Genomic DNA, 13038 nt, shown 5'->3' with positions numbered 1-13038 from the left:
AGTTACCGGAGTCTCCTGGCTCCCACTGTAAAGGTCCATCTTTGCATTTCCTATGTTTTATTATTTTCCCATCTTTACTCTGTTCCATTTGTGGCTGTCAAATGTGCCAACTTTGGCAGTAATGACGTTCTAAACTACAGCAATTCTGCCTTCAAAGCACACCTCATAGGTCATTCTGTGCAGTGCCAAAACCACTCTTCAAAACCTCAGCTTTTCTGTTGCCTTCGAGAAATGAAACCAAACGGAACCGCCCATTTGTGTTGGAATCCGCCTGAAATGCAGCCCTAGAGTTACACGATTGGGGATTGGACAAATCGCTCCATACAGTGATTGGAGGATTAAGTGGATTCAGGTCTGAGATATAATTTCCAAAACCTTGAACAATCCAGATAAGCAATGCTGTTGAGACGAAAGTGAGGAGAGAGACACAGAGGGAGAGAGAGAGGAGAGCAGAGCATCGCTTCAGGGAGAAAAAAAACATGCATTTCACAAGTGAACTCGAGAAGTGTTCCAATAACACGTTTCCATATGTGAAATCATGTGTTGTTCCTGTAAGGGAAGAGAGAGACAAATGTAGCGACAAAAGCAGTGGTGAAGGAAGAGAGGTCCAGGAGAAACCTGTAACATGTTGACACTCTCACTAAAGAGGTTTTTCAGAGGTTTTTCCACTTTGCTCTCCGGAGGCAATTCCCTGTCTCTCTGCCAGGCATGTCGTGATGTCAGAGAAACATTGTGGGATGCGTGGATCATATTTCCCATTTCCTAGGTGTGGACATGATTAACAGGTGGTGTCAAGAGAAGGAGAGAAGGGGGGCTGAGAGGAGATTGGGAGAATCGTTTACACCAAAAGAGCTGGGATGCATCCCAAATGGCACCCTAATGTAGGGCACTATGTTGACCAGGGCCCCCATCAAAAGAAGTGCACTACAAAGGGAATGGGGTGTGATTTGGGACGTTACCCTGGTCTCAACTGGCTCTGTACGATGAGAGAGGGGTGTTGTTGAAACACATGTTTGGCCTCGTTGCAGAATGCCCTCCGAGATACTGTCTGCATCACGGAGAGTGCCATGTGGAGAGGCATGGGCCAATGTGCATGTGAGTATGAGTACTGCAAACATGCATTCACATGGACGCACACACTCACAACACACAAACCCCCCTGCCATACATATGATATACAGTGGATGCAATGGATATCTATTTTTATTTTCTCTTCCAATTCCTTCTCGCTACAGATCTCTCTCTCTCTCTATCGTTCTCTCTCTATCGCTCTCTCTCTCTATCTATCGTTCTCTCTCTATCGCTCTCTCTCTATTGCTCTCTCTCTCTCTTGCTCTCTCTCTCTATCTATCGTTCTCTCTCTATCGCTCTCTCTCTCTATTGCTCTCTCTCTATTGCTCTCTCTCTCTATCTATCGTTCTCTCTCTATCGCTCTCTCTCTATCGCTCTCTCTCTCTATCTATCGTTCTCTCTCTATCGCTCTCTCTATCGCTCTCTCTCTCTCTATCTATCATTCTCTCTCTCTCTATCTATCATTCTCTCTCTATCGCTCTCTCTCTATTGCGCTCTCTCTCTATCGCTCTCTCTCTATCGCTCTCTCTCTCTCTCTCACTAGCTCTCTCTCTCTCTATCTCTCTCTCTCTAGCTAGCTCTCTCTCTAGCTCTCTCTCTCTCTAGCTCTCTCTCTCTCTATCTCTCTAGCTAGCTCTCTCTATCGCTCTCTCTCTCTATCTCTCTCTCTCTAGCTAGCTCTCTCTCTAGCTCTCTCTCTCTCTAGCTCTCTCTCTCTCTGCCTTAAAACATGGAAATCCCATCAGTCTTGTTTCCAACCCTGGAAAAGACATGCTCGGCAGACCATGGGGGAATCTCGGTTTATCCCAGACGGATTTTAGAAGGGGGCTCACCTCTCATTTATCCGCCACGGACTAGCACAACGTTCCCAGAACGTTCCCAGAGGGATTTTGCAATGGACACTCGCTGGTCAATATTTGAACGTTCCCCCACTGCAAATTGTCTAGAGGGAAGACCGCGTAAGACCTTCACATTAGATTAATCCGTTGGATTTAGGGAGGCTAGCGTGACCCCAACTCTTTGTGGTCGCCCACCACACACACACACACATTTTTTTTATCTTACACAAACCACATACTGGGCTAAGGAGCTAAGGAACTAGAACTTGAGATATTGAAGGGAAAGAGTTGACGACATGCAAGACAAGTGGTAGTTAACCGCTGTGAAATCTTCAATAAAATATTCTGCATTCGATAGAACGCCTAGTCTAAACATGAGGCAATATACTTACTATAGCTACCTGCTGATGTCAGCATAAAAGGGAACGTTCACCCAAATGACTAAATTCCTTAACCTGTAAGCAATCCATGGACAAGATAAGACCGCAATCCATGGACAAGATAAGACAGCAATCCATGGACAAGATAAGACCGCAATCCATGGACAAGATAAGACAGCAATCCATGGACAAGATAAGACAGCAATCCATGGACAAGATAAGACGGCAATCCATGGACAAGATAAGACGGCAATCCATGGACAAGATAAGACGGCAATCCATGGACAAGATAAGACGGCAATCCATGGACAAGATAAGACAGCAATCCATGGACAAGATAAGACAGCAATCCATGGACAAGATAAGACAGCAATCCATGGACAAGATAAGACAGCAATCCATGGACAAGATAAGACAGCAATCCATGGACAAGATAAGACAGCAAACCATGGACAAGATAAGACAGCAATCCATGGTTTTGCTTACCTGACTTTGTTTACCTGACCTACTGTAATTTGGGTGAACTATCTCTTTAATGTTGACTACTACCTGGCATTTCACATTCTTCCTGGTACCTGCACTCCAAAGCCACATGACTGACTGGAATATATTATGCGTCTTTTCCCACAATGCTATGTGAATGTCACATTGAGATGCAAATGGTTCCACATTTTTTAAATCGGCCAAACTCTGAGGAGGTGATACTTCACTGGTGTTTGGCAGTAAAAATACTGTCTATTTCCCTCACCTCCCTTTCCCTTCTCTCTCTCCCTCCCTCACCTTTCTCTCTCTTTGCTCTCCTCTTTCCTGTTTCTCATCCTCCCACCCGTGCTCAATCTCTTTGCTGCCCCTTTCCCATTTCTCTCTTTCTCTCACTCTCTCTTTCATGATTATATAACAGACTGTGCAGTGCTGTGCAGTGCTGACCCCAGCATGTAGTGGTGCCTGGGGCCTATGTATGTCAGAGAGTCAGAGGTTCGGACTTAGCAGGTCATGTTGGTCCTCTGGGCAGGATCCTCCGAGAAGCTGGACCAGAGCCCAGCCTACAGTCCTGGCCAGCCTGCCACACAATATGCAAAGAGACCCTTCGGAATGAGAATATAACACAACTTAATGCAAGCAGTATGTTTTGTCCAGGAATGTTTGTTTTGCATTAGAAAATCCCATGGCAGCACATGTCTACCCCAAAAACTAGCCGTGGTATTAAGCAGATGTGGACTTGGAAGAGAAGTCCTGAATGAATGTGTTGTTTTCTCAAAGGTGGTGCCATGGAGAGGCACCCTAATCACTCAACTGAGGTGTCTGAATGAAGCTCCTTGTTCAGTCTACTGGTACTGTCCATGTAGGATTCTCCACATAAGAAGGACATTGTTTTCCATTGAGGAGGCGCACCTCCTTACTTTCTTCCAAGCCTGTGTTTGTTCGTTCAGTGTGGACATTCACTGTGACAAGCACAGTGAAATGTCTTGCTTGAAAGCTCTAACCGGCAGGGTAGCCTAGTGGTAAGAATTTGTTCTTAACTGACTTGCCTAGTTAAATAAAGGTGTTCTCAACTAGCCTACCTGGTTAAATAAAGGTGTTCTCAACTAGCCTACCTGGTTAAATAAAGGTATTCTCAACTAGCCTACCTGGTTAAATAAAGGTGAAATAACAAAATATATGATAAACAGTAGCAGTAGCGTATATGATGATTGTATGTGTAGAGTCAGTATTAATGTATGTACATATTATGTGTGTGTGAGCAAGTGATGGAGTGTGTGTGTGTGTGTGTGTGTGTGTGTGTGTGTGTGTGTGTGTGTGTGTGTGTGTGTGTGTGTGTGTGTGTGTGTGTGTGTGTGTGTGTGTGTGTGTGTGTTGGAGTATCAGTGTGCATAGTGTGTATGACCCTATGAGTGTGCAGAGAGAATAAAATACTAAAGGTCAACTCACATAGTCCTTGTAGCCCTTTTATTAGCTATTCAGCAGTTTTATGGCATGGGGATAGAAGCCGTTCAGGAGCTTGTTGGTGTCAGACTTGATGCACTGGTATTGCCTGCCATGGGGAAACAGAGAGAACAGTCTATGGCTTGGGTGGTTGGAGTTTTTAACGATTTTCTGGGCCTTCCTTTCACACCGCCTGATATAGAGGTCCTGGATGTCAGGGAGCTCTCCTGGGCTGTCCACACCACCCTCTGTAGTGCCAGGCGATCGAGGGCGGTCCTATTGCCATACCAAGCAGTGATGCAGTCAGTCAAGGTGCTTTCAATGGTACAGCTGTAGAACGTTTTGAGGATTTGAGGGCCCATGCCTTACCCTTTCAACCTCCTAAGGGGGAAGAGGTGCTGTCGCGCCTTATTCACGACTGTGCGGACTATTTTAAGCTCTTAGGGATTTGGACACCGAGGAACTTGACCTCCTCCCTGTAGGCTGTCTCATGGACGCCGGTGATCAGGCCTACCACCGTTGTGTCATCACCAAACTTGATGGCGGTGTTGGAGTCGTGGGTGAACAGAGAGTACAGGAGGGGTCTAAGCACACACCCCCTGTGGGACCCCAGTGTTGAGTGTCGGCGTGGTGGAGGTGATGTTGCCTACCCTCGCCACCTGGGGGCAGCCTGTCAGGAAGTCCAGAATCCAGTTGCAGAGGGAGGTGTTCAGTCCCAGGGTCCTAAGCTTGGTGACGAGCTTGGAGGGGACAATGGTGTTGAACGCTGAGCTGTAGTCAATGACCAGCATTCTCACATAGGTATTCCTCGTATCTAGGTGGGTGAGGGCAGTGTGGAGTGCAGTTGAGATTACTTCATCCATGGATCTGTTGGGACGGTATGAAAATTGGAGTGGGTCTAGGCTGGCTGGGAGGATGGAGTTGATGTGCGCCACAACCATCCTCTCAAAGCACTTCACTATTACAGATAGCATCAAACCTTAGAGTTCTTGGGAACAGGGTTGATAGTGGTCATCTTAAAAGATGTGGAGATTACAGACTGAGACCAGGAGAGGTTGAAAAATGACTGTGAATATACCAGCTGTTCTGCACATGCTCTGAAAATGCACCCTGGAATACCATGGGGCCTTGCGGGTATTGACCTGATTAAAGACTACTCACATCAGCCTCGAGGAGCGAGATCACCCAAACTTCTGGGTTGGTGGCGGCCCTCAAAGCATGCATAAAATGCATTGAGCCCGTCTGGTAGAGAGGCATCGTTGTAATCCGTAATGGACTGTAGCCCCTGCCACATGCGGCGCGCGTCGGAGCCTGTGTAATAGGATTCCACTGTATTCCTATATTGTCCTTTTGCTCGTTTGATGACTTTGTGGAGGTCATAGTGGGACTTCTTGTACTTGTTCCTGTCCTCAGCCGTAGCCTCAGGGTCGTCCTGCGATAGCTCTGTGTGTGGTAGCCCGATCCTATTTGGACAACGTTGCCGATGCATTTCCTAATGAAGCCGGTGACGGAGGTGGTTACCTTGTCGATGTTATCAGCAGAGTCCCGAAACATATTCCAATCAGCGCTAGCAAAGCAGTCCTGTAGCATAATCTCTGATTCTGGAGACCATTTCTCAACAATGCAAGTCACGGGTAATTCCTGTTTGAGCTTCTGCTTGTAAACAGGAAGCAAGAGTACGGAGTCGTGATCTGATTTGCCGAACGGCAGCCGAGAGAGGGCCTTGTATGCTTGCTTGTGGGTAGAAAAACAGTGCTCTAGACTGTATCACCCCTAGTGGCAAGGGAGAAGTGTTGATGGAAATGTCTTAATGATGCTGAATTAAAATCGCAGGCAACCAGAAAAGCAGCCTCTGGATGGTTGTAGCCTTGTACAGTTTCTTAAGTGCCAGATTTGTTATTTGTCTTGTCCTAAAGGGGAATGTATACAACAGCTGAAAACTCCCTCGTGTGGTAAAAGGGTCAGCATTTGACCATCAGCTATTCCAAGACAGGTGAACAATGGGTCGACACTTCTATTTTACTTCTACCGCGCTCGAGTCAACACACCAGTTGTTGTTGATGAAGAGGCAGCTCACTTCCCCCCTCAATTTTCCCAGACTCCACTGTCTGGTCGGCATGGTGAATGGAGAATCCATCAAGTTGGATAGCCATATCTTGTCAGAGAGCCACGTTTCAGAAAAGCAGAGAATATTTCAGTTTCGATTAGTCCCATTGGTAGCAAATCCATCCATCTTGTTATCAAGTGACTGGCCAGTAGAATGGAGGGAAGAGGTGGCCGGTTCTCCCTTCACCTGAATCTTAACCCTTTCCAGGTGCCAGGATGGTTGGACAGGAAACCGTTGCCACGTGATACCAAAGCCCTCTCCCTCTTCCTCAATCTCAACGGACCTGCCAGAGGATCCTGGACTAGGTAATATGGACATACCCTATTATTATATGAACTTAGGGTTGCACAATTCTGGTAACTTTTACCATCAATCGCAGTTGGAAGTTTTCCGGTCTCAGGAGGGAATAAGCAGGACATACAAGAATCCTCCAACCAGGATTTCAGGATAACCTGGGAACTTTGGGAAACTTACCAGAATGTTGCAACCCCCTTTATGTACCGTAAGACTGTGTGAGTCTCTGGGGTGTTTATTGATTGTCAATCCATGTATTTGTCTCACCCATAGAGACTGTGTATGCTGGCATAGCCATTGGACTGACCCTGCTGATTCTTGGTATTGCTGTCTGTGTCCTGTTTGTATTCCTAAAGAGACACTCTTTGAAGTAAGTCACTGGTTAGGATGTTATTAATGTTGATAAAGGGGATGGTTATGACGTTGCTTTCATGAATGACGTCGGAAAATACTGTGATTTCACTCAAACACTTGTGTGATCTGTCTTGATTTTGACCTTTGTCAGCTCGGGGATTCGATCCAGCAACCTTTTGGTTACTGGCCTACCGCTCTAACCACCAGGCTACCTGCCGCCCCATTATTGCTGTTGTTGCTGTTATTATTATTACTGTTACAGAAAAATACGAATCCAATTTTTGTCTGCTTCCACAGCAAACGTGACCTGAAGGACTTTGAGGTGAAGGACAACCCAGCCTTTGATTGGAGGGCAGAGGTTAGCACACCCCCTTTCTCTGTTCAATGACAATCAAGCTCCCATATAAAATGTATCGTTCTTAAACCATATGATCTAGAATTGATTAGATACTCATTTAGTTTGTGTGTGGGTGGATGACATCTTTCTCAGACGTGATTGTAATTGTGGTCAGTGCAATGTCTGCAAAGCCCTACACCTCCGCTTCTTCAATGATACGCATGTGTGTGCGTGCGTGCGTGTGCGTGTGTGTATGCAATCATTCTCTCCTCTACCACCACTGAGAAGGTACCCTGCAGGGGAGGAGATGCCATCACAGCAATTTCGCTCAGGAGATGGCTGTCATTTTCTGAAGTGTGTTTATATTTGTGTGTGTGCGTGTGTGTTACTGAGCATTGAGCGGTAGTAAAAGCGGGAGTGATTGTGAGAGTCATCACTGTCACAGTGTCGATGACGGGGGTCACAGCATTGCACGCGTGTGTGCTGGCGTGCGTGCATTTGTCTCTCTGTGTCCGTGCGCGCGTGTGTGTATATGTGCATGTGCATGTGTGTGCTCAGTGTGTGCGCAGGAGGGTAACACAGAGGGTACCTCAATCACACAGGCTTCATACAGCGAGCAACACTCACTTTATCCACAGAGAAGTGGACAGGAGAGGAGTCTATGGTTGTCGCTCAAATGGCACCCTATTCCCGATATAGTGGACTACTTTTGATCAGAGCCCTATGGGCCTGGTCAATAGTGATGCACTATAGAGGGAATAATGGCATTTGAGACACAGCCTATTTGACCAAGGAAAAAGAGGATTGAGTTACTCACAGTGAAATATTATCATGAGCTCACTCTGTATAAAGAGCAACCTTTAGAAATGAAAAACAAGTCTGAGGTGTGGGTTGAGTGATTAGAGACAAAGGTAGTTCCTCTATTGTCTCTCACTATTTCTCTCCCTTCAGCTCCCCGGTCTGGGAACTTGCCCTAGACTTAACCCCAAGACTAGGGAGGGTCCTGGGCTTCCCATCAGTGTCTACCCCTGGAGGAGGGATGCGGAGTGGGAGGTAGGCTTCCATCTCTTGTTGACCTGTCTGCCAACTGTCTCACTGTCTCTCTGTCAAATTGTAATGCTGTGTGTGTGTTCTGCAGGGTCCAGTCCGGAGAGATGCCAAACTGTCCTTCCCAAACCCTCTGTACCAGTACCCCTCCACTGCCAATGGGGCTGACTGCAGCAGCTCTGAAGCATAAAAACAACAAATACAACATACACTACTGTGCCATAGCCAATACTAATGTCAACTTTACTGTATACGTTTGTGACCGACCACCTCGATTCGGTCTTACGTAGCAACATTTTAAATAGTTTTTTACATTGGATAAAAGTAGAGACTCAGAGCTAGAAGATGGTATATCATATACTGCAGTTGAGGAACAATGGGAAAGTAATTCTGCTTTGAAAGTTGATAAACTTGTCACCCCACTTTTGAGCAAACTTCCCTTGAATGTTTTGGTGCACCTCCTGGAGAGCTCTTCTTTGTCTACACCCATTCAGGATCGTTCACACCCTCTTAAGCCGTAGCCCCACCCATCTCTTAAAAGGATGCACACGTAAGGCCATGTGCTAAACAGAGTGAGTAGTTTAGTAAAAAAAACAAAGGTTTCAAGACAAAAAATTGTAAAAGTCGTAGCCTACAATAAGGAAACCTCCCAATAAAAATACACTTGATCTAGTCCTTGGCCTATATCCTAATCTGACTTTGGTGCAGGTCATGCTATTCTTCACATTACTATCTCTGGTAAACACACATTATATCAAATAAAAACATGGTTTTTGTCATATGTACAGGATACACAATGTGTAAACAGTACAGTGAAACGGTTACTTGCGTAGTAGCAGTATCAAAAACAGAAAGTGTCCAGATAAAAATATTGTAGAATTATTAGATGACGCTTACCCGACACACTTGACTAAATTGATAGGTCATGTGAAGGAAATGCTATAACCACCCCTCAGCCACATCTAGCTAAGTGGATGGGTCGCTATTGTCTAGACGTACAGCTAACAGAACGCTTTAACTAGCAATGAAAATGACTTTCTGACCAAATTACAAACTTATAATATCTGAAAATGTAGCTAGACTCTTTCCCTTATACTTGGATGAACGCTTCACTGCAGACTGGAACCATTTAACTCAGTTTTGTTTGTAGCTACATCTTGTTTGGACAGTATTGTGTCAAGTCACTCCGGTTCACACTGACTGGGGTGCGCAGAAAGTAGCCCATCACTTTTTCCAACTGATCTGTCAATAGCACCTGCTAAATTCAGGCCATCAATGTTGTTGAGAAAAGTAGCAAAACTTGTGTACTTCTCGATGGCTAACGTTATATCTTTCAAAAACGGCGCGGTAGAAAGGACTATCAACACATACTGAGCAGCTCACGTTATAGACATACGCATGCTACATGGCCGACCAATCCAAACTCATCTCCCGGTATGTTTAGCCGATCCATTATCTCAGCCAATCATGGCTAGCGGGAAGGTTCCTGTCTTTTTCCATGGCTAAACCAACTAGGCTCGTAATTTAACAATTTTATTCTCACTTATGGATGGATACAAGTTTGTTATTAAGGCACATGAGAATTGACATGTTCCAGAAGGAATTTCTCGCAAAAAAACACATTTAGATTTTTTTTAAATGATGTTTACGTCCAAATACCTCTCCTGTGATGTAGTGACGTGCGACATACGCCTAGTTTCCTAAAACGAGTCACATTGACGTAATCATCACCAAAGAACCAGTCACCTGATACATTTACCGTAACATTTCACTCAATAGCTAAACTTCAACCTTGTCTTCTGCTCTCGGAACACGGACATGGTAGGAGTAACTATCTAAAAAAAAAAAAACAGGACAGGCTAAAGCCAAGGTTGAAGTTTAGCTCAGCTATTGAGTGAAATGTTAAGGTAAGTGTATCTGGTGACTGGTTCTGAGAGCAGAAGACAAGACATATAATAGCATGCTGTCATTTGAAATGGAATCCAATACGCTACTACGATTTTAGATTGCATCCTGGTTGTTTTGTATCCCATGGCATGGAAAATGAAGTTCACTTTGGGGTTATGGGTCCTCTTAGCAGTAATTGTCAGTCTATTATTGGCTCACAAAGACATACAGTTTTTCACGGTGTTATATTAATGGAAATCTATATACTATTTTCTTCTTTAGACCACATTATGGGAAACCATGAGTGTGCATGTAAGAGTCAATATTAATTTAACCTGGAACATAACTCACACATTAGTTTTACCGTTCCAACCAGTGTGAACTGGATTTAATTTGACTCTCTTCCAGTGCATGTGGTGTGTATTACCAACTTGGGCATGTCCTACAGCATAACGTCTCTTAAAGCACCGATCAAATGTAATTATAGTATGAACCTTTCATTCTGGATTTTATATTCACACCAATTTGACTGCATTTCAAATATAAATGAAATCACATGAGTCTGAGATCATCACGTTTTGGTAATAAAAAGATACGGATGATCAAAACCAATGTTGTTGTTACCTTCTCTCTCTGTGTCTCATTGTGCCCTTAGGATTGTGGTTTCTGTACTCCAACCAATGGTTGTTCTGCTCTGTTTCATTTGGTTTAATAGCTGCTGTCATTGGCCTTGTTATATAAGTCCAGGAGGGTCCAGATGCGTACAATAAATGACAATATCATGTCTAACATCTAGCAAATACCAAAAAACTATTCTGACTGGAATAGGTTGGCAAGCAAACATTTGCCCATTTATTCATTTCAACATGATTCAAGCTCTGTGAAATTGGTTGTTGATCATTGCTAGACAACCATTTTCAGGTCTTGCCAAAGATGTTCAAGCGGATTTAAGTCAAAACTCGGCCACTCAGGAACATTCACTGTCGTCTTGGTCAACAACTCTGGTATATATTTGGCCTTGTGTTTCAGTTCATTGTCTTGCTGAAAGATGAATTCATCTCCCAGCGTCTGGTGGAAAGCAAACTGAACAAGATTTTCCTCAGGGATTTTGCCGTCTGTGCTTAGCTCCATTCCGTTTCAACTCCCCAGTCCTTAACGATTACAAGGCTTGCCATACCATGATGCAGCCACCACTATTGCTTGACAATATGGATAGTGGTACTCAGTAATGTGTTGTATTGGATTTGCCCCAATCATAACACTTTGTATTCAGGACAAAAAGTGAATTGCTTTACCACGTTTTTTGCAGTATTACTTTAGTGCCTTGTTTCAAACAGGATGCATGTTTTGGAACATGTTTTATTCTGTACAGGCTTCCTTATTTTCACTCAGTGTCAGTTAGGTTAGTATTGTGGCGTAACTACAATGTTGTTGATCCATCCTTAGCTTTCTCCTATCACAGCAATGAAACACTGTAACTGTTATGAAGTCACCATTGGCCTCATGTTGAAATCCTTGGGCGGTTTCCTTCCTTTCCAGCAACGGAGTTAGGAAGGACGTCTGTATCTTTGTAGTGACTGGGTATAGCGATACACCATCCAAAGTGTAATTAATAACTTCACCATGCTCAAAGGGATATTCAATGTCTGCTTATTATTTTATTTACCCTTCTACCGATAGGGTGCCCTACTTTGCGTGAGCATTGGACTGAGGGACCTTACTAGGGCTGTGCACGGTAATTGACCGTTAATTAACCAACACATTTAGCATCTCCTGGCTTCCAGGAACCACTGATGCAGACATTTGGAACATCTACATTTGAAAAAGTCTAATAAATCCATGTGATATAGCCTACACCTTCACAATAAATCCATTGTTTATTTTAGACAGTTCTAAAGAAGCATGACATGAAGAAAATGTCATCTATTTCAGAAGAGCAGAATAGCATACTCTTGAGTTGTCCTTAAGTTAGGTTCTGATGTGGCTATGCCAAATGCCTGTGGGCTACACTTGTTCATTTAGCAGACAAGATTTGCTTAGAATCCCATGGCATTATTTTATATTATTTTATAGTATGAAGAATACAATTGAACAAAGCTGGGAAAAAAAATATATATTTTCTCCAAACGATTTGAGGGAGTGCGCACATGCGGCTATTCTGCGTTGAGCGCTTAACAAAGAAGTAGGTACTCCTTTAAGCTAAATGTAGAGTTATTAAATGTTATTTTAGTTGTTCTACAAATGCTGGGCTATATGTTTTGTAATACATTGTAAGGCTGCGTGACGAGACCCTAATGATGATTTGAAAAACGTAGCTTGAAAGGCCTTTTGTTTTCTGCGCAGGCTGTACACTTGAATAGTCTCTCATTCACAATTTGACAAGCACTTGATAATGCCTTGAATTTCACGGCAGCATCCCCTTTGTGGCCGTAATGCACACTAAAAAATTCCGTGCCTTTAGCGGCCTGGACTGCTGAGTCGTGCCCTTCTCCTTGAGTGGTGTCAAATCCGAAGTGCCTCTCACTTACATGGCTCTCCATCACATGATCAGGTATTTCTCACAGGCTACAAGTGAAGACCGACCCATCGGGGACGCGACTGTGAGTATCCTTATTCAATTCTGGGGTGCATATTGATGATATTGTAAGAACTGTCCACATTTACTTTTCGTCAGCCAACAAGATGATTAGGCCTAACGAAAAGCAAAAGCACTAGCCTATGTCAATCTACTATCCCCCTGGTATAGAAGTCGACCTATTCTATTCTGTGCAGTAAATACATTTACAAAACATCATCTGG

The 13038-nt window shown here is 44.1% G+C and overlaps 1 protein-coding gene across 1 annotated transcript in view; it reads left to right on the top strand.

Annotated features, from left to right (window-relative positions):
• The window catches only part of malrd1 (MAM and LDL receptor class A domain containing 1), a 115813-nt gene extending 104962 nt beyond the window's left edge, over positions 1 to 10851 (top strand). Inside the window, exons 29-34 of the mRNA XM_031835982.1 lie at positions 1029 to 1095; positions 6528 to 6625; positions 6888 to 6984; positions 7266 to 7326; positions 8257 to 8358; positions 8444 to 10851. Coding sequence (XP_031691842.1) covers positions 1029 to 1095; positions 6528 to 6625; positions 6888 to 6984; positions 7266 to 7326; positions 8257 to 8358; positions 8444 to 8542 — 524 coding nt within the window. The 3' untranslated portion in view covers positions 8543 to 10851. The remainder of the gene's footprint in view (positions 1 to 1028; positions 1096 to 6527; positions 6626 to 6887; positions 6985 to 7265; positions 7327 to 8256; positions 8359 to 8443) is intronic.
• The last annotated feature ends 2187 nt before the right edge of the window (positions 10852 to 13038 follow it).

This window comes from Oncorhynchus kisutch, linkage group LG11 (assembly GCF_002021735.2).
Source record: "Oncorhynchus kisutch isolate 150728-3 linkage group LG11, Okis_V2, whole genome shotgun sequence".
NCBI classification, from domain to species: domain Eukaryota; kingdom Metazoa; phylum Chordata; class Actinopteri; order Salmoniformes; family Salmonidae; genus Oncorhynchus; species Oncorhynchus kisutch.
Note: the sequence above shows the minus strand (reverse complement) of the source record. Positions and strands in the feature narration are given on the sequence as shown.